Below are 23,408 nucleotides of genomic sequence, written 5' to 3'. Positions count from 1 at the left end.
AAGCTGCGGTCACACTGGGCTTTTCCTCCCATAGACTTCCATTCATACGCACGCGAATGCGTCAGACCAGAAACGCGGGGTCATGCGTCAAGTTTTGAAGGTTGCTGCAATGCTAAGTTCAAGCTTGGTGAACTCTGACCTGCGAAATTGCATCACTTGACTGTGTTAGACCAATCGAGGATCAAAACATGACCTCTCTGGACAGAAATTTAAAACACGGAGCAATCGCTTGCTTTTTTAAATGTCTAATCATATTGTTTAATCCCACCCCTTTTCACAGAGCCATACGACAGAATTTCGCAAACTCAAACTCTGGTGTGATTGGAGCTTCAGGCTTTCTAGAACCATCCTTGCAGGTCTGTTGAGGCAATTTGGAGCTAAAATCTGCAGGACATCTGCCCTCCAGGACCGAGTTTAGACACCCCTGCTCAACAGCTTCATGGGTTATGTAGTTTTTTTCCCCCATAAATCCCACTATTATACAGATTTGTTTTTTTACTAAAAGTTGAATTAAAGTGAAAAGATACAAGAACAACTGTTGTGTTCTTACAATGAATGCTGGTGTGATTGCTCAATTAGAGCTATTTATTTAAACAAGCCTCTGAACACTGAAATCTGATCCTTGGTGAACTCTACCTGCCAAACAAGTTAGCGAGTTTAAAAAAGGGTGGAAAGGGTGAAAGGGTGGTCCACTTCCTATAACCATAAAAAGGACATATGCTCAAGCAATGTTCCCCCTTACAGTTCAATACAGATATGTCAGAAGATCTTCATTTGGGAGATGGAATTCTGAACTGATAAAAATACTATTACTTGGATGCACATACAAGAACTGAATGCATAATTTTCTTTTTTTTTGTTGTTGTTGTTGTTGTTGTGGTTGGTCCATACCAAAGGAACTAAGAGAACCCAATGACAACTGTAAACATGAACTTAGTTTTTGTTAAAACAAAATAAGCTATTAACCAACCACAAGCTAAATCACAGTATTACAAAGACTCCTTTGATGAAAAAATGACTTTGTGCTAAACATACGAGGTACAAAGATACCAAACTCGGTAAACGGACCACGGAACGTCCCTAAGACGGGCCATCTGGAGAAGTGGGAGCTTGTTCTTTCATTTTTCGCCTTCTCCGGATGTGACAGCCCAAACACTGCCAGTCTGGAACGCTCTGCCATCCAGCCCGCAGGATCGATGCACTTCGCCAGTGGCTCTCGGGGTGTGGGAGAGCAATCACCCTTCCCTCACACTTCCAGCCCCCCCTCCAGAGCTTGGGTGCAAGGTGACAATGAATCTCTTGCCTCCTGCTCTTCCACGGGACCCCAGTGCTCCCCGGATCAGCCCTACCACTCCGCGCTGCCCCACCGCTGGTACCTCAACAATCGTACCAATGATGCAGCTAGCGAGGGCTCTGCCAGCCCGGTGGCTCATTTTGCACGATCAGACTCAGCTACGCGATTCAATTCATGAGAGTGTATTTCTCCAGGGATAGCCAAGATGGAGAGCCTGTTTTACTGCCTGTACTTTATCGTATCCAAAAACAGCGGTGGGCTACGGCCAACCCTAGATATCCCCGTTTTGAACTGCTGTCTTTACAAGCTGCCTTTCAGAATGCTTACGCAGAAGTGCATCCTCCAGTGTGTTCCATCATTGGGATTGGGACATTTCATGTCCGCATACTTCCACGCCACCGTCAGTTTCTATGGTTTGCATTTAAAGGTCGAGCCTGGCAGTATAAGTCCTCCCAGTCGAGCTCTCACTGTCTCCGCGGATTTTCACTAAACTCACGGAGGGTGCCCTAGCGCCCCATCAGCTCGCGGTACTCCGCATACTTAATTATCTTGACTGGCTTATTTTAATGCTTTAAAGGGATCAATTGATTATGCACAGAGACAGGGTGCTTCCGCACTTCGACCTATTGGGGCTTCAGGTCAACCGAGAAAAGAGCAAGCTTGCCCCCGTGCAGACCATTTCTTTTCTCGGGTTTGGAGCAGGACTTGATCAGTATGACGGTGCGCTCTCGGGGGAGGCTGGTGCTGACCTGTCTGAGAGAGTTCCACAGAGAAACTGTTGTCCCACTGATATTATTTCAGAGGCTCCTGGAGCATATATACTCCATATGAGACCGTTTCAGCATTAGCTTCACGAACAGGTCCTAGATCATGGCACGTGAGAGTGCACCTGATGAGTGTCGCTCCGCTATGTAGCCGCACCCTCAGCCTCTGGATGGACCCTGCTTTTCTACAGGCCTGTGTGCATCTAGAACACATGTCCAGGCATGTTATCGTTTCTACGGATGCTTACAGTTGTGCTGCGGGGCCGTGTGTTGCAGGCCGTGTGTTATTCCTGTCTAGGTAGACACCTCTGCTGGTAGCGTTGGCATCGGTCAAATGGGTGGGTATCTGAAGGTATTTTCAGTCAGCAAAATGTGTCAGTGTTTGGGGCTGGCCCACTCTCATGTTTTTTCTGAGACCTCCACTTATCAAAGCCAGAGCGAGCCGTGTCCCTCAGGAGTGAGAGCGCACTCCACTCGGAGCGTGCATCCTTTTGGGTGTTAGCACATGGCACCTCTCTAACAGACATTGTAGAGCTGTGGGCTGGGCAACACCTGATACATTTGCAAGATTTTTTAATCTTTGAGTGGAGCCAATTTCCTCACATGTGCTGGGAAACCTTTGTAAATGAGAAAATTCGGTTAGGTGTTGTAAAACACTTGTTGTGCCTTTCTCTCTAACACAGAGATACATGCGCTTTCTCGCTGTCAGTTCCCCACTTGGTGAACCCTGCAGAGTTCCTCCTAGGCCCCCAGAATCTGACTTGGTGGAGGAGTCAGGTGTTGGCCCGCTATGTTGTTGGCATGCCCGCTGGTCAGCCCGTGTTTTGGGCATAGGTACCTGCAATGCACGATCCCCATTGGGGAGCCCATATGCTCATTAGCTACAATGTAGTCCCCCTACCTAGGTGGGCTTTTGTTTTACCTCTCCGCTAACCATCTTTTTAAATGAATACTCCACCTTCTTCATATCTCTTCTCACCACCAGGTCTCCCCATTTGGGAAGCAGGTGGCCTCCGCAGTGTCCTTCCTATCGAGACTGCATTCTTTCTCAACATACAGTCATATTTAAAATTGCTAGAGTTTAACTAGGGGCATTTTTACGAATCCTGAAAAATATATCTAAGTCTGTAAAACTTATTAAGTAAATTTTTATAGCTTAAAATTTATTAAGTGTGATAAGTGAGGGCCAGGGAACACGTTGGACCCCTGGTGATGCAGGTGCGCTCACGCTCATGGCTTAGCATAACCTTTCACCAGGGGCAAGGTAAGGTTCAATCATTGTGGCGTTTTCCATAGATTACCCCATAGTGGACGTCACACAGCATTGAAGTTCCCCTACCGAAGGGGAATGCTCCGCTTACTAAACTAACCCTCGTTCACAGAGGGAGGGGGGGGGGGGGGTGAAAATGATATGTTTCTTCGCCACAATGATTGCTTCTTAGCTGTTAGCCGTGAAAGGCTCTTTAGCCAGAAAAGGAGGCTTAAGCTTAGCACGTGCAGCGCTTATATATAAAATTAATTAGAAGTAGCGCCAGCTGTGCATGCTGAGGCTACCAACTTATTGGCATTTCATTGGCCCGATTGTATAGATGTTTGTATTCTGACGAAATCCCCATAGTGGAAGTTTCCACATAGTATTTCTGTACCCCCAGTCGGGGAATGAGGGTTAATTTAGTAACCTCAGCATTTTCTCTTTATATGCTACCTCTTGACTGACCTGTCTTTCCCTGAAATGTATGATGTCTGTGTATGGTCGGAAGGGTCCAATTTCGCTGTATGTAACATTGTTGTGACAAGACTCATCTATGAATCATTAAAGATAATTTTTCTCACACTCTCAAAAATAAAGGTAAAAAAATCTGTCACTGGGACAGTACCTTTTCAAAAGGTACATTTTTGTTCCTAACAAAGTACACAATAGCTACATATAGTACATATAAAGGACAAATGAGGACCTCACAGTAGTTTAAAGGTAAAAAAAGTGACTCTTAAAGGTACTAAAATGTACCCTAAAAGGTACTAATGTCTACCAGCATGGTACAAAAGTGTACCCTTTAAAAAGCAAACAACCCAATGACAGATTTTGTACCATTATTTCTAAGAGTGCATTGATAAAAATGACCAAAGATTTACTTTTGAAACCTGATTAATGCACTGCAATGAAAAATAATTGACAAAGCATCCTGACACATCACATTACTTTATGGCATCTGTTTAAGAGTTAACAGTCGGGTGAGTAACACAAATGCCCTATTGTCACTGCACAACTGAACAATCAAGTCAGCTAAAGATCAAGCTAAATTCTCAGAGGCACTAGAGTACCATCACAGCCTTCCCTTTAATTGATAAAACACTTGGCTGGTAAAATATGAAGGCCAAGCACTGGGCCATTATGAATCATCTCAACCATAGCCTTCATTCGTGGAAAATGTGAGGCGTCAGCGCCCTGCTCTGTAATGCCACGGCTCCGCAAAGGTACTTTACATTAGACGCCTGCATGAGTTGCATCTGCTGCGACTGACCCCAATTAATATTTGCTTACATTTCAGTGGTGTCTGCATCAGATTTAAAGGCATAAAATGAAGACAGGGGCTTAATGGGATGCTGACAGGAGGCCAGTTGGAAAAGTAGTATATTTCCCTGAGGGACGCCTGGGGAAACCACATAAATAAGCTCCTGTTATTTCCAGGAGAGTTAGTAAGGTGTGCCTTTCTGTGTGTGAATGGGGAAAAGTGAAGTAGAGAGGAAAAAAGATGGGAAAGTAATAAAGGTGTGAATTGGTTTGGATAAATGAGCAATGAAGTATTAAAACACCACAATGATCTTCAGTTAAATGGTAATAAGTCATACATTCACTTGAAAAGTCAGAAGGAATTATATTTTTAATATGTTGAATTGATCTTGGGTGACATGGTGGCACAGTGTGTAGCGCTGTTTTCTCACAGCAAGAAGGTTACTGGTTTGAGCCCAGGAAAGGTCAGTTGGCATTTCTGTGTGTGGAGTTTGCATGTTTTCCCCGTGATCACGTAGGTTTCCTCTGGGTAAGTTCGACCACATGTGCTATAGGTGAACTGAATAAGCTAAGTTGGCCATAGTGTATATGTGTGTGAATGCAAGAATGTATGGGTGTTTCTCAGTGATGGGTTGCGACTGGAAGGCCATCTGCTGCATAAAACACATGCTGGATAAGTTGTATAAGTTGGTCATTCCACTGTTGTGATCCCTGATTAATAAAGGGACTAAGCTGAAAAGAAAAGGAATGAAGCAGTGTATTGATCTTATAAGAGACAGTTCAAAACATGAATGCTGTTTGGACTTTAACAGCTTAAATTGCGTTCAGAATGTAAATGTTAAATGTAAATGTTCTTGTGAAAAGTACAGTGTGTTGAGTTTCAAATTTGAAACGTTAAAATGATATAATGTTAATCAAAAGGCCAATTTGCTGCAAGTGAACTTAATTTAAGCACTTTCAAGACTGCTATATTTTTATAACAATGTTATTGAAAAATATTTTTGTTTCTTTCTTTTTCTGAGCACAAAAGAAATAATATTAAAACAACTCTGGGAACCCAACACTTAATGGTAACTAACTGCAATAGTTCTTTTTTTAAAAGAATTTCACAAAATAAATATAACGGTATCTTTTTAGTGGGCTCTTCATTCCAATGTACATGGGTCAAATACTTTAAAGGTACAGAAGGTTATTGTCTTCATTAGCATTTTTTGTTGTGCTGGTTGAAAGTCTCTTCACAATCCAATAGTAATGATTGAAGTAAATGATCTAAAAGTGTTTATATGTATTGTTATAGTCTGGGTAAGGCATAAGACTAAAAAATGTTGATCCAATTAAAATTTGGCCAACAATCAGGCCAACAATTCCCATAATTCTGATAAGTAGCCCAAACTGTCTGTCAACAAATGTAGATTTGTACAACTGCATACCGCAGATCCGCAGTTTGCTATTGCAAGCGCGGTTGAAGCCGTGTGACGTCATGCGTGATGTGGGTTGGTAATTCTTCTAAAGATACATACAATTCTGTCCAAACAGCTTACAAACGTTGATTTTCATCATAGGTGCCTTATAAAGAATATTAATTCTGTAAAGAACTATTCTTTTTGTGTACTAAAAGGAAAGTATGCTAAAGTGTACTCTCTTTTTATCAAGAGTGATTGTAAATGTGCCTGCAATATCTTTATCCATGTCAACTTCCATTCACACACATACATAAAACCTATTCAATATAGTCTCCCCTAAACCCTGACCATGTTCCGCAGATGTGTTCCACACAAATAATGACATAATCCATCTGTGAGTGGTCATTTTCTTTTACAATGTTAGCTCATATAAACGGCATCATTACCAAATTGAGCAGTAAAGCCAGAAGGGCACCTGCTCTCCACTTTGCACCCTCTGCACTTTTTTTTTTCAACTCGACTCATCAAACTTCTTTTTCAGTTGCCCCTTTTAATTATTAGCGTTTTAGCATCATTACTAGAATTTAATGCGCTTCAGATTAATTGTTCTGTGGCATTTACTTATGAAACCTATATTTTTCCAACAAACTGTAATAAAGGATATGCAGCTGTCCGAAGTGGAGCAGGGGAAAGAGTGCACATCCATTAACCAAATCATTTATTAGCCTATAAAATCAAATGGTAATATTTAGCAAAACGACCCGAGATGACGGCCAGCACGGTAGCTCTTTCATCATCAGATAAATTTTGCTGAAAGGGGAAAAGTTAGCAAGATTGCTTTACTGTCTACAAGATGTTTGCAAAACTCACCATGGAAAAATAGGTTTGTTGCAAAAATGACTAAAATATCTCAAGTTTAATCCAATGTTTTACTGTGCAATGCTTTGTAAGGTTTACTAGCAGTTTACTAGCGAGTCTAAATGTTTTTAGCCTTCCAAAATACGATCCAGGAATCTCTCAGAGGATGTTAGATATAAATAAAAACAACCAATTTATGTTTTAATCACCCTTTTGGGTTTGAAGCTTGAAATCAGACAGCAGGACACAACACGCCTGATCTCTGATTAGACAGCTGGGGAAACTTCCAGCAAAATCTCTGCTGTCCACGAACACAGATTTCCGTCCCCCATGATGGACTGCTCCCTGCGGCACACACACCTCCCATTTAATGTAAAACCGCCTATGACTAATTATGGTAATTCATTACATCTCCAATTAGGTTGTGGGATTTATGGCAAACTGGCCCCATAAAGAGCAGGATTTATGGAGCCTTTGAATGTCACCCAGAGGACAGAGGGTTGGCTTCATATCATTCTACTCTGAGCCTCCAGCTCACTATATCATCAGCACAGGAGACAAAGACGCTCCACCCTGCTTTGTTCAACCACAAATGCTACCCATCACTGAGGTGAAAAATCAAGGCCTATACCTAAATAGCAAAAATGCAGGTCACACTTTATATTAGGCGTTTTTAGCTGCTGTACATCCTATAGAGTAAGTGTGTTCCTTTGTGTGGCCTCATGCTGCATTGCAAAACACTATTGTTGGCATTTTGGTATTATATGGGACAGGTTTAGCATAAGGGGTAGGTAAAGGTCAGTATAATTACGTCTGTATTTACAGAAATTAATCACAGCTAAATCACCGTTAAGACACCAAGTGTTACAGTGGCAGAATGAGGTGCAATGAGAAACTGAAGACATTTCAAGATGATTTTAACCAAAATGGCTGAAAAATCATGGACACAATCACTACAAATGTGATTTACCGGTTTGCTGCTTTTGACCAATAAGTGAAGACATTACCAAATTGATGTGGTGTGGTAAGTGAAATGACAATGACTTACATGAAGTATTCAGTCAACATGTCAAAGCTTTGTGGAGATACATCCTAAAATGCAGATTGGCATCAAGCCATCAAATTAACTATTGAGGTTCAATAAAAATTTTGTTGGAAAGGTGTTTATGAAATAATACATTCTAAGATAAAAAAAATAAAAATAAATTAATTGTAATGCCCAATATGGGAACTTTCTATGTTTAAAACATTACACTTTCCTGAATATAAAAATGGAGCATTCTTGTTATTTTTGCTCAAACTATTGAGACGTTATAAGCAAAAATACAAGTTGGAAATGTGCTGAAACTATACATAGTTTGTTCTTATGCAAAATGTATTGCAGAGATTTAGCGCTGCAACCCAGCACTTGGAAACATATACATTCACTCTCCAGCCTGGACTCAACCAGCATCCTTGCTGTGGGGCAACCACTGAGCCACCATCACATTTATTTTTCAAATTCAAGTTTGAAACTGCTTGAGAATAAAGATTGTTTGATACAGTTTACCTTTGACTTTGAAGTCTTCTCATGTTTATTTCCTTCGTCAAAATCAGACTTTGTGAGTAAAGTCCTAACCTTATGGATTCTGAAACAAGTCAAAGAATGTTAAATGGCCACCAAAAATAAAAAATAAAAAAAATCTTTCTATCTATCCATGCATCTATCTATAAATAATCCATTGCTGCGTTTGGATCCTTTTCCTCCTTCTTATGAAAGTTTCTAGAACGTTTCTAGAGTTTTTTTTTTCAGATTTAATATAAGTGTTTTGTGTCTCCAGAATGTGTATGTAAAGTTTCAGCTCAAAACACCCATCAGATTTTTCATTATACCTTTTACAAGATTCTACTTTATACATTTTTCTATGAAGGTAAATCAGTTGCGAAACTCGAGAGCTTGCAAATGTAAATGTGAGCACTTGTGATAATAATATTTGTATGTGTATGTTGAAATGTACACTTACAGCTCTGATGTGAACAGCTGAAATCCTCGATTTGCACACACACACAACAATCCACACACTTGTGTTTTAAATTCGAAGTTGCAGATTAATAGTTGTGTATTTGTAAAATGTCATTCACAAATACAAAGTGACAGACACACGTGTGCAAGGCAAATTTGATTGCATCTTTGCTCTACAACCACAGGTCGGCACTCACAACCTCTCAGATTCGTCAGTACAACTACAAATCTCCCGCGCTCTGACTTTTGCAACACATCTCCCGCGATCTCTGTAGCAGAACTCATCTGTGCACTCGCAGATGCAGAGGCGTGAGCAGCACGGGGCGAGGCAGGTGTAAAGCTGTTTGATTGGCTGATGCCTGACCAATGAACAATGCCAGCAGCCAACAGGACTGAGGTGCAAAATAATAATTTCCCACGATTATTTCATTAGTTAGGGTTTATTTAAACTCTTTTCTGAAGAGATTCTTGTTAAAAAATCATAAATTCTGTGGAAATGTACATACCAGTAAAAGAGCAGCAAAGCCAGTTTATTGGCTAGAGCCAGCCAATGAGATGTGGCGTTTCTGTTTGTCAGCACACAGGGCAGCTCACGTTGTTGGAGGCCTCGAGCAATCAGAGGGTAAGTTCTGATTTTTAATAATTATCTATATGTTCAATACTGTTAGCTAAGCTAAGGACTGTGCTGGGTGCTTCTCTTGTTTGTTTCTTATATAAGAAAACAGTTCTCGAGTATTGCTACTGATTTACTTTCATATTTTTCCACCAGGGGGATTTTTTGTCACACTCGCCTTTAAGGCTAGTCCTCCCCGCCTACTTTTTCTACGTGCCTTTCTGCGTGCCTTAATCTCATCCCTCGGCTGCGTCAGACAACAGACAGACTTAAAGGAAAAAGATCTCACATAGCTTTTGTGAGAAATACTACAATAAGAACTTTACCAATGAGTATTTGTTGTGGAGATGCATCCACACAAAATGTCAATGTACAAACTTCACGCACACACACACACACAGATACACACACACACACACACACACACACACACACACACACAAACAGAGCGTGTTTAGCTTTACATTCTTTTTGCACGCAAATGTGACAAGATACAGCTTAATCTCCACTGCTGTTATGTTAACGTACAAAATAAACCTGATTTAACGTCCACAAACCGGGATTGAAGCGTCATCTTTCAAGTTATGGTCGGTCTGAAAACAGCTCCAATTGGTCCACCGTTTTTAAGTTGTTAAATTAAAAAAAAAAAGGACTGGGTGTGTTTATTTCACCCCAATATGACGGTCTATACACTATATCTACATCTAGAGTGTTTTTTTTCCGCTCAATATTATGAGTAATGCTCCGTTTAAGCCTTCGCCATATTAACGTTAGTCATACTAATAGCGAATAGGTCATTACCTAGTTATTGTACAGCAAATACAAATCTGCGAATCTGTTGCTAAATTGACTGAACTTCATATTTCCATCTATTTCAAGCTTTGAATATTTGAAATTACAAATCTGAACAAAACAGAGATGTGATCACAAACTGAGCACTTGCGATCAATATACTTTACTAGCAGTTGTTTTTCATTAATTTATTAAGAGCACACAAACATACTGACAGTAATAGGTAACTTACTGTACATTGTTATGGGTCAATGATGCAAATATTCGGCACAAATCCATCAGTTTCCCCTTTCTGGCTGCTCTTTCTATGAATAAATTATGTAAAAGCACTGTCTATGCATGGTTCCTCGTTGGTAAGTATCTCTATTTTTTATTGCACCACAATTAATCTATCTGGCTTTTTGGCTAAAAATAAAGAAATCGCGGTTTAATTAATTATTATTAGATTATTTGTAAATTTCTCCTCTCTTTTTGAGCATGAACTAAGCTGTTGAATGGTTAGCGTATGAGGCGGCTAGGCTAAGTTAGCTTCAATTTTGATTGAATTATTTTCTAATTGGTTGCCCATTATGTCGTGAATACACCCCTGTAATGCATACTGCAGTTCTTTTTTGTCTGGCTTTCTTGGATATGTCACCTGTTCGCCAAAAATGACATTATATACCTGGCAATGTCTGACACCGGCACATACACATAGTAAAAGTCGTGCCAGGCACGAAAGCTTGACAGGCGTAGCAACAATAACTAAGGAGGGCGGGGCTTAGCAAAGGGCCCATTGCTAAACTGCCAACCAACTTGTTCTCATCACATAATGCACAGCGCCAGCTGACTTAGGCAGCTGGTTTAGTCCAAAAATGTGCAGTGCTTTTGCAGTTTGAGGGCAGATCATAAACCATAAACTAACAATTGCAGATTTCATTTGAAACCAAATGCACCTCTTCAAGCTGTTCCCAGTACACTTGTTTAGTTTGCTTTTGTTGTGTACCTATTTGGTGTGTATTATTCAACTTAACTAAATGAGTCAGGTGTGAAAATGCTTCAAACTATACTGAAATGAAACTTTTCAGTATTGTGACAACTGATCCGTTGTGAGTAGCTCATTTGGACCACCTTATATAATCAACAGTTCAATATTTGCAGTGGGCTTTCCACATACGGTAGTGCCATCTGCACGTCTAGCTTTGGTTTTCACTAACATCATCTGCGAGCACACAAGCACAACAGGCTTGTAAACAGTGACAGCCAGGCAGTCCTAAAATGTAAGGATCCTTTGTGCCCTTGGCTGGGCCCTGTTTCTCCTCGGAGCAGAGTGGTGTTCTCTGCAGCAGAGCCACAGGAAGGCTGATTTGTTCCCTAGCTGGAGCTGACAGGAGCTGGTGATGTTGTTATGAGGCGGCTCCAGCTTCTGTGTTTCAATCAGGCACACAGCGGGACGGCCCATCTGCTATCGCAAACCTCCCAGCCGCTACAAAACAGGACCTGAATGGAAACGACTGTCCAAGTACACGAGCTATGGGTAAACATTCAACATTAATCTTCAGTTAATGGCGCTACGTTGGAGAGTTTTTCGATTTTACCTGGATGACAGGAATAGTTAAAAAGAGAGTATATATATATATATATATATATATATATATATATATATATATATATATATATATATATATATATATATATATATATATATATTTATCTATTTATTTATTTATTTATTTTATTTTATTTTTTCCCCAAATGATGTTTAACAGAGCAAGGAAATTTTCACAGTATGTTCACATTAATTATTTACCCTGATAAATCCATTCAAATATCTTAATTTGTCTTCTGCAAATGACAAAATCACACAGGTCTGAAATGACATGAGGGAAAGCATTTTTTGAAAGTCCACCATCCATTCTGCAAGGAATGTTTATTTAAGATTTTTTTTAAAGTATTTTGGTCACAGTGTTATATTGTGATAAGTTATTTTTACACTGTAAAATATTTTACCTTAAATTTAAAGTAAATTACTGGCTAACAATTGTATTACTTTCACAGTAAGGTACTGTATGTAAATTCATGGTAAATTACTGTGAGCTGAGGTACTTCATAATGACAATAATTCTGTAAATATTTCTAAATATTGAAAAAGTACCTGTAAACGTTAATGCGTATTCATTTCTACGTTGAACAAAATATTAAATGTGTTTGAATTCCTATAACTAACGTGCAAAAGATACAGCCATTTTTACAGTAATTTGCTGTAATCATGATGCCTGCCTTAATTTCATAATAAAATTCTGAATACATAAAATTTAACAGTTAAATCCTGCAAAGTGACACTAATGTAAGTTACTGCGAAAATTACAATAACATGTTGTGAAATTCTGGGAATTTATTACAGAGTTGGTTTTCAGTTTAATTGTAATTATTAGTTTGTACACAAGCAATTTTATTTTGAATCTTTTTGAATAATTCTTTGTCAGTGTTAATGTATTTAATTTCAGTGAGAAAGCATCTAATATAAATGTTTTTATATTCGTAATAGCTTATCATTTAATTCTGTCAGCTCAGTTTTATTTGTTTTTATATTAGATTACTTATATTTTAGCTTCAGTTTTAGAACACATTACGGAGAATTTTTCTCAACTGATTATTTATTTGTAATTAAACAATTTTTGTTAAGCTTTTGTTTAAGCTGTTTCTGTGAAAACTGAAGTAAAAAAATCCATCTATTTCCCATAAATGCTTAAGTTTAGTTGCTGCCCTACATGATCAAATTTAAATAAACTCATTAAGGTTAAATTCTTAAATTGTTAAATTATTTTGACGAACTAAAGTAATAAAAACATGTTGACATGACCTTTTTTTATGAACCATTATTATTTAATGCTGTATTGACATCATTTATAATAAATTGATAAACAAATCCTCCCAAATATCTTAATTTGTCTTCTGCAAATGACAAAATCACACAAGTCTGAAATGACAAAGGAAAGCCTCTTTTGAAAGTCCACCATCCATTATGCTCTTTTATAACATCACACACTGGTCTCTGTATACTTCTATTGAGGAAACGAATGGCTTTCCTCTGGGCTCAAGATCTAGTAGGAAATGTCTAATGAATGCTAATGAATCCCCACCTCCCTTGACAGGTGTCTTCCCTCCACCCGTCCTGACAGAGAGGTGTGATTCGCTGACGTGTGATGCGAATTTAACACACACGAGGCTCAGTGGAAACATCCTTTCCACCCTGAGCTCTTTCATTAGTGCTGATTCTTTAACAGACTCGACGAGTTCAATCAGGAAAGTCACCCTGTTCTCGATTTTACCCTTCTAGTAAATTATCAGGAAACACATGCTGAACAGTAAAGGAATAGTAGAAGCCCGATAAAGCATACTGACATATAATATAATATATTACACAATCATTCATTTTCCTTCGGCTTAGCCCCTTTATTTATCAGAGGTCACCACAGCAAAATGAACAACCAACTTATCTAGCATATATGTTTTACACAGCGGATGACCTTCCAGCTGCAACCCAGTATTGGGAAACAGATATAATCTCATATTCACACATTTAGCATATTCACCTATACCGCATGTCTTGAACTGGAGCACCCGGAGGAAACCCAGACCAACACGGGAAAAACATGCAAACTCCACACAGAAATGTATGTATGTATATATATATATATATATATATATATATATATATATATATAGTCTTTTTTCAGTAACCTTTCAGACAAATGTCTTATCTATAAAACTTTAAATAATCTAGCTCCTGTTTATCTAACCAATTTTCTTTCTCACTACAATCCAACCAGCTTTATAAGATCTTAAAATTCAGAGCTTCTGGTTAAATAAATTAATAAAAATAAAAGTGGAGTAAAGGAGGTCGAGCCTTCTTATTTATGGCTCCTAAACTCTGGATTAGCCTTTCTGATAATGTCTGAGGCTCAGACACACTCTCTCAGTTCAAAACTAGATTAAGACCATGTTTTTAGTAAAGCATATACTCAGTGCATCGCATGACGGTATAATGCATAAATTTGGTCCACACAGGTGAGCTGGCTTGACAACCACCTGAAGGACACACTCCTCCTTAATACACCAGACATTGTGTTAGAAACTCTCATATGCTTTACAATACATGTTTGTTTCTATGTTTGTTTATATAACTGCTATTTTCATTTCTAACACTCTTTTTTTTGCATCTCGTTTATATAAATTATGAACAGCAGCTACGCTAAGTATTTTCTTTATTCTCTATTTCCTCATGGGGATACTTATTCCGAGGTCCCTAGAGATTATGCAGCACCATTGATGCAATCCAAGACCTGTGAAGAGAAGATTCCAAGGTATCCATAATCCTGGACCAGGCTGTATCCCAAGCTGATGCTGTGGTCATAATGGAGGAACAGTGGGCATGAGACTGTTTCTTAAAAGACTACAGTGACAAATGAGCCCCGCATTGATCCCGTGGGCCAGCCTAAACACCCGCCAGTGACCTACTCACACATGCAGCTTCTCCACGATGGATGTCCAGCTTCTCCAGCCTCCAGTGCCTAGCTCTGCACAAGAAGTTTGGCCAGAAGAATAATGGTCATGCCCATTAGAGCCTTGTTTCTCTCAAGTTTTTTTTTTTTTTTTTGACTTCACTTTGTCAATTGGTGAAGTTTTTTTTCCCGCCACTGTCACAACTGGCTTGCTTGGATCGGGAGATGTGGAGCTGCGCTTCGGTGGATTTGCTATACAGTGTTCGAACTTTTAGCAGTGAAATTTAAACCACACTGAACTAAACTGTACTTCAACTATGAAATCTGGTCTTTACAAGAACTATGTCAAGCTGCTTTGACGCAATCTATATTGTGAAAAGCGCTATTTAAACAAACAAATAAAATTTTATATAGTTGATTATTTGTATTCAAAAAAAATATAAAAACAGGGGTTTTGCATTTACAGTAAAAAAAGTAAATCTCAGATGGAGAGGTCATATTTACTAAATGTTTTCTCATTAATTAATATGAATTCTATATTAATACAGAATTGTTTTTTGTTATTTTTAATATTTATATATAAATTAGAAATTTAGATTAAAAATATGTCTGATATGACTATCATGTAATATGTAGCTTAATATAAGTAATATAAAATTTATTTGTCTATCTTTAGTCATTCAATTGACTATTCATTCTGTAGTATTTGTGTAAAATAAACTGAATAAACACCTAATCCAACAAGTTAAATACAAAATTATTACTAAATGACAAAATGTATAAGAATATTTAAAGTAAATTCAAAATGTTTTAATTATTTAATAAATTAGATTTTAATAGATTTTTACATTTGTAAAACATTTAACCTAATAAAATTTGCAAGATGTAATATTAAATCATTCAATGATGATTTTCCTTATGATGGTTTAAAAATATGATACAAATATTTCTCCGTGATATCTTATAGTACAGATGTCTGACGCCGTTTATGTGGATTTATATAGGCTAATAAACATGGCGTCGGCATTTGATATAAAATCGCTTGTGTAGGCCTAAGTTAACTTTAACAAGCAGGTCCAAGTGTAATTGTTAGTCAACTGATAACGTATACAATACAGTATTATATAAAGATCAAATTAAAATGTCTTTAGTATTTATTGTGTAAAGCTTGACTGAGCAAGTTAATATGCTAATAGTAGCTAACGCTTCGTTCTTCTTGGCAGAGAAGGAAACATCTGACATGTGTTTTAATTAAGTTTCTCACTTCAGCGCCCAGATATTTGTGGATGTCAAAGCAGCGGTCCATGAAGATCCGATCCGATATGCCAAACAGTTCTCCTACAGCAGATAATTAATTCCACATCTGAATAACTGCTATTTGATTTGTTTGTTATGTTATGCATAAAAAGGTCAAGGATTCTGTTTTCCCTTCACGTCGTTACATACTGCGACGTCGTGATTGTCTGTATACAAACAACACTTAAGGTTTATCTATGTTGAAGTCTGTCGAGGGTTTTCTGCATCAAATGGGCTCTCAAACCAAGATATTTCACATCTGCCTTCGAATATTCGACGCAAAACCATTTTAGAGTGGCTTGCTTATGCGCTGCTGCCACCTGGTGGAAACAATCTAACGTGAAGGAAGAAACTTCTGAGCATTTTGTGATGATATCAGCACTCTAGCTTTATTTCTTTCAGTTTTATGCTTTTGAAGCAACTTTGAAGCTTTTTAAAGACAAAAAATAGTATAATAATAATTCAGTCATTGCTATTAAATACCTGAGCACATGAAAATTAAATAGTCTCATTCTTCATTGTACATACTTCAGAATTGCTGATGCTTCTTGACAGGCAGTTTGCTTTACGTATTAAATAGAATAATATAACAGAAACACACAGAAAGAGGCAGTGGCTTGTGAATCATAAAGTTGCAACAGCAGGCCATCAAAGGACCCTGGAAATAAAAAAAAAATATTCAGTAAAAAACACAAGTTGATTTAGGATGTACATTGTTTCACTCTGAAACTGCTAACTAATTTCACAAATAAACAGCAAATTACATTAAATATGAAACAAACTGGCTGATATTTAAATGTAGTAAATGCAATAACGTGTTTATTGGTTTGTTTATTAATAATAAACAGCAAACAGGATTTGTCGTATAAAAGTGATATTCCCTCAGGAGTTCAGTGGATTTTCTTTTTAAAATTATATACATGCACAGTGCTCAGCATAAATGAGTACACACCTTTCCGAAAATTAATCTTCTTATCCATTTCTCTGTGAATATAGCCAATAAGTTTTGGTTAAAAAAAGCCATTAAATAACACAGTTATATACATAAAATAATAATTTGATCAGCTAACATTTCTAGGAACAGAAAAATAATGCCTTTAAACCTTTTATACCTTCAAATGAGTTATTGCAATAAAAAAATAAATGTAAACTACAAATAATTAACCAAATTTGATATTATTTTAATGTTTCTTCTGATGTTTCCTGTTTATTAATATGTTATTTAATATTTTCCCTAAACATAAATTTGGGTGTACAGATTTTTGGACTGTGATCTTGTTTTTTTTTTTTGTAAGATTTCAATTTGGTCCTGACAAATCTAATGTATATACACAAATATCTTATTGTAAGGCATCCTACAGTAAATATTCATTTAAAAAAAGAAATCAGTGAGGGTTGTACTTATGTTTGCTGAGCATTATGTGTAGCTATATATGACATTTATATTATAGATTACTGCACCACAGTTTAAGGATTAAATAGTTTAGTGTGGCTTTTTGTGACTTAAATGAGTACAAATAACACATTTATGTCAAATTAAAGCATAATTCTAAACTGCATTTACAAATATATAAACTAATGTGATCATACAACATTTATATATAAATTTAATTAAAGATATTCTGACAAATGCAAAATAGACAACGAATAAAAAGAATAAAAGTTATTTAAAATGTTATCAAACTATCCTCGTTTCAAATATGCTGAGCCAGATGTTCTAATATATAAACAGTGACACTGAATGACACTTCTGTAATTCATGAGAGGGGGGGGGGGTGTGTATGACACTCATTATTTATTTTTGCACAGTTCTTCAGGACAAATTTTTATTATTCCATCCTAAATATATTTATGTTTTATTATTTAAATCTTCAAAAAAAATTTACGTGGAATATAAATAAATGACACTTTGCACATTTTTGTGCTGCCATCCCACAATTCCTGACTCACCTCAGCCCTTCATAGCACATACAGCTCCAAAAGATACTCCTTGGGCACAATTCCGATGACCCCTTTCATCTCTCCCACCCACCAGCCGAACATGTCGTACTCCTGTAGAAACACAGGAAAAACCAATAACCGGCATTCATCAAACTCACTCACTGTTGAGCCCAATCAGAGCAGAGACACAATCAGCGAGGTCAAACCTCACAGGTCAGAGCTCTGGGGAATCAAAAGCGTCAATATCTATAGTTCATTTCGAGCTTTCGCCTCATTTCTTCTCCTACTGTCTTCCTCGGTACATCCCCTACCCCCCCAAATCCAAGCCTCTCTCTCCAAGGCCAATTCAAGGACACAAGGCCCGTAGGAACTATAAAGATTACACAAGAGAACATGAACGGGCGAAATATTTCCTATGAAGCACAACAGATCTGTGAGACAGAGGACAGAGTCTATTTTTTTGCGTAGAGGGAGACAGATCAGCTCACGAAAGAGATAACCATAAAGATAAGAAGAAGATAAGATACGTCCATCCGTCTCTCCTTCTTTATTCCATAATTGCAAACAGATCACACAGTTCATGTCGTTCAGTTCAAAGCCACTGAACCTGCGTTTTCTCCACATCCGTAATACGGCTGTGTTTCTCATAGATACAGGATAAACTGTGGGGTTACAGAGAGGCAGATCTGTCAGGATGTATTGTGATCAATTAAAAAGCAAAAAAAAAAAAAAGATAATACAATGAATGGAGAGTGGTCTGAGATGGACAATGAATGCACAAAAATACACTTCTTAGCAGACCTTTGGTGAGTTGAGCTGTGGACAAGGAGGTGCAGGAGGGTCTATAAGAAACTATAACATTCCTAAGAAATGTTATATTATAAATGTAAAACTGTTGATATTACAGGCTTAATAAGTTTTATCCTCTAAATATCAAGAACATCTTTGAAAGTTTGTGTATTCCAATGACAGTATAAAGCAGGGGTTCCCAAACTTTTTCATATATGGGCCAAACTATACCAAACTATATTAGATTAAAGCTGCCATGGGTAATTCCCTGATTTATTTTATATATTTTTAAACTAAATAGAAATTATTACTTTAAATCATATTAACTAATGCAGGATAACTTTTTAAGTGCTAACTCATTGCAATAAAAAAAAATCCCATTTAAAACACAGTGCAGTTCAATGCTGAATACACTAGTACATTTAAACAAAACCTGATTTAATTTACACCATTTAATTGAAACATTTAATTTCAGTTAGCTTTTTTAAAAATAATAATAAAATCCATAGTAAATAAACCAATAAATAAATATGAAATATTTTAACATTTAATTAAAAATTACATAAATTTGACTATAAAAGTTACAAGATATAATTTATTTAAATGTTAATTATTATTATTATTACTATTATTATTATTATTATTATTATTATAAGCAATTATTCAGATATTCTGTGAACTTAGTAACTATTTTAAGACAATCATTTCAGTATAAAATAATATAATATGATATAATATAATATAGAATATAATATAATACGATACAAGACAAGACAATATAATATAATACAATATAATAAAAATGCAAAAACTCACCAAAACAAGGCTTTAATTCAAAATAGAGTTTAAAATGACATGATCTGTCTATAATCCAACCATCCAATTTAAGGCTCAACAAAAAAAATGTATAACTTTGTAAAACAGTTATGAAAATCAATATACTAAATTTCAATAGAAGAGTATTATTACAAAAAATACTTTTAATTGTTCATCACACTTCATTTGCTAAATAAAAGTTTTTAATAATAAAATATCATTAAAAAAGGTACTGTATTAAGACACAAATTCAAAACCTCGCTTATTACAAAAAATGTATTAAGGCAAAAGTCATAAAGACTTAAGCTGCTTTTTTTAAAGAGACAGTTCATCCAGAAACAAAATAAAATGTTCTTTCTTCTGCTGAAGACGAATGAAGATACACTGAAGAATAGTGTAAAGCAGCAGCCACTTGTAGCATCCTACTAGGGATGTCAATGGCTGCTGGTTTCCAATATTTTTCAGAATATCTTGTATTGTGTTCAACAGAAGAAAGAATTTCACAAACGTTTACAACCACACTGTAAAAAAAAGTTGACTCAACTTTTAAGTTTAAGGCAACAAACTTCAGGACATCTTTGAGTTTACTTAAGTTTATTTAAACATATCCTGAAGATTGTTGCCTTAAAAGTAAGTTGAGTCATTTTTCTTCATAGTGCACTGGAGTGAGAGGAAATGTTAAATTCGGGGTGGAGTATCCCAACAAAGTGTTCATTTTTGAAGTTCAAGACTTCATTTTTGTTCAGAAAATTTTTTGTTTTTAAATTTATTTAATTAATGTTACGCAAAAAATAAAAAATTATTTTAATTAGTTACAGTAATTGTTGCACTTTGTCTTTGTAGGGCAGTCTATAAAAGGACCTAAGTGAGGACCTCACCAAGCAAAAGCCTCATGCGAAACTGCAACCTCAGCTCTGTTTTCCTTAGAGTTCCCACAGTCTCTCATTTGTTGCACTTGAAAAGACTGATCAGCTACAGCGAAACCCTGAAACATCTCAATCCAGGGTATTCTGGCTGACATTTATAGGCTTTTTTCTCTCCGACATTCAAGTCTTTGATCTCCACAAAGCTGACAAGACACTCACTGCTCGTCTACCTTCATCCTTCACCTCACTGTTCAAAAAAAGATGCCTTTGCAAAGAGCAATGAGGTTTGAATCATACCCCATCTGAAGTTAAATATGAAGTTTGTGGGCCCCTACTTGACCCCGGCAGCCTAAGTGATTCCTGCTGTATAATGTATAGTGCTCGACTCCGGCCAGCAAACCTCTTACTGGCTGTGCGCTCATATCTGTCTATAAAACACAGGTCTGGTTATGCAGCTGCTGACAGCCGCCACAGACACACACATACACACACACTGTAATGGAGAGGGCCTCTACAATGCAGACTGTCCTCAGTGTGTTCTGTCCTCTGACCAGGACTAAAAAGAAAAGGAAGCAATTAAAAACTCTTCTGAAAGACCACAGAGTTAAAGTGCCGTATAATAAAAATATGAATATACATGGGTAGTTAATAAGAATTTAGTAGATAAAAATTATATACCATGAGGCTCAAACACAACTGTTTCCTCCTACTCATGTAAATCTTATGAAAGTAAAATCCCAGAGAAAAACAGGCCAATCAAAACAGACTGTTAAATTGAACATGTGAGCATTAATAAGCATGCCCCAGGCTGTTTGATTGGCCACAATGTTTTCTAGTGAGATTACAACAATGATCATTGTCCCCTTTATTAGTAAGTATATCTTTACTTATTCTAAAAGTAAAATACCATTTATGCGGGACTCTTATTTTAAAAGCGGGAGGGCAGGGAGACACGCCCACTATGCCGCATCTTTAAGCTGCAGTTACACTATAGTTTATAGTTAGCATTCGCGTGCGTATGAATGGAAGTCTATGGGAGGAAAAGCCCAGTGTGACCGCAGCTTTACATGGTTTTTTTTTTTTTGTATACTTACAGAAGCCAATGTTTCGAAGAGTAAAAGAAGTGGCATGGTGGGTGCTATTTATTTACTTGTGTAAATGTGTGTAAATTTATATTTATTCAGTTTTAAATTAATTTCAGTAATATTATTGACTAATATGAAAATGTTCATGTGATTTATGTACAACGACTTGCTTTGTATATCAAAAAAAGTTAATCAAATTGGATTTGCATTGTAAATATTAAATAAAAATTAAAAAGGTATTATTTTTTATTTCATACATAAAGTTTTTTGTTATGATACTCCCAAAATCATTCCACATAAATCCACAGATTATTTTACAAAATTACAAGAAATAGTAAAAAGTGTCCACAGATTCTGTCTGGGCCTCGATGGGATTTAAGAAGCAGGTCTTAGCCAACCATCTGGTCTTAACGCAAAATGCAGGATATACAGATTTTAAAATTGTTCAGCACCAGCCAAAAAAACAGGTATAAGGCCTGTTTAACTCAATCTTTTGTTAATGTAAAGATTCTTGGCACACAAAAAAAAACACATTTAAGCTGCAAAGTAAAAATATTCAATGCACATTTATGTATCATGTCATCACTTAGCACTACCTGTAAAAGTGAAACATATTTAATAAAAATCCTCTGTTCATGCAAAGGTTGATATTAATTTCTGGCTACGTTAAAGCTTTGAAATACTGTACAACTCTAAATACATCTCTGTTGGTGTCTTTTGTTGAGTATATTTATAATTTAGCCTATCTACAACACAACTGGCTTTAGGATATCTCACTCCTTCTAGCTGAAATAAACCTCTCGACCACCTTTTTTGATTTAATGCATCTACTTAGGTTAGCTGCAGGGAATTAGAACAAAGCTCATGAAGATTCATGAAAACCTCATTCTAGGAGTAATTTCTGGAGCTATAAATGAGCATATAAAACTGTTTCTGAAGGATTTTTGAACTTGTCTACTACCTAGATATCAGAGAACAATTGATTTTTTTTTTAACAATGCACTCTTTGGCACCTTTAAATAAATCTTTGACTATCTGTAATGTTGTGAATATAGATTTTTGAAGATGTTTTATTTATTTAAACTGTTGTCAATTAATTAAATAGGTTAGAAAGTACAATTATATTCATTCAACTTCAAAAATTCACATTCATTCTAAGAGTATTACCACAATAAATGACTATGTTGGTGATGTTTATGTACAACTTAAATATATATATATATATATATATATATATATATATATATATATATATATATATATATATATATATATATATATATATATATAAATCCCCCTAGAGAGAGACCCCATAATGGACCCTTAGTATGTGGTTAAAAACCCCCAAAAGCTATTAATAAAACATTCATGATTTTGTAAATGCTTTTCCTGATAATGATTAATAAGCCATTACTTGAGATATATTTATTTATTTATTTACTTAAGTTATTATATTTAAGTTATTATTAGTAGTATACATAGTTATTAGTAGTTAAATCATTATTAGTTTTGTTTTATTAACCCTAACAGAGTAAATAAATGTATTATACAGTATATACCATCCATTAAATTTTAAGAAGGCAGTCCACTGGAAAACTCATATTTGTAAGTTTTAAGAATTAAGTGGAGAAAAGAGTTTTTCAACCATAAAAACAAAAAAATATACAGTATATAGCTTTTAGTTTTTATGTATGTTTCTATGATTTACATCTAACTTTTCATGAAGCGTAATTACATATATTTATGTAATTTTAAACGTTTACCAATCTATGGACACCAACATGGGACACACACATTTTGGACACACATCATTTTAAATGTACACACATATAAAGGATAGTAAAAAGTGTAAAAAAAAAAAAAAAAAAAATATATATATATATATATATATAT

General features: G+C 36.1%; 1 protein-coding gene across 4 annotated transcripts in view; it reads right to left on the bottom strand.

Moving 5' to 3' along the window:
- Positions 1–16,380: 16,380 nt before the first annotated feature.
- The window catches only part of skap2 (src kinase associated phosphoprotein 2), a 43,313-nt gene continuing 36,285 nt past the window's right edge, over positions 16,381–23,408 (bottom strand). For 2 of the 4 annotated variants that reach the window (XM_068213909.2, XM_073924691.1), the window contains exons 12-14: positions 17,969–18,070; positions 16,971–17,002; positions 16,381–16,676 (exon numbers count right to left, since the gene is read on the bottom strand). In XM_068213909.2, coding sequence (XP_068070010.1) covers positions 17,978–18,070 — 93 coding nt within the window. In that variant the 3' untranslated portion in view covers positions 16,381–16,676; positions 16,971–17,002; positions 17,969–17,977. 4 annotated transcript variants of the gene reach the window in all.

The sequence above is a fragment of the Danio rerio genome, chromosome 16, assembly GCF_049306965.1.
Source record: "Danio rerio strain Tuebingen ecotype United States chromosome 16, GRCz12tu, whole genome shotgun sequence".
NCBI classification, from domain to species: domain Eukaryota; kingdom Metazoa; phylum Chordata; class Actinopteri; order Cypriniformes; family Danionidae; genus Danio; species Danio rerio.
Note: the sequence above shows the minus strand (reverse complement) of the source record. Positions and strands in the feature narration are given on the sequence as shown.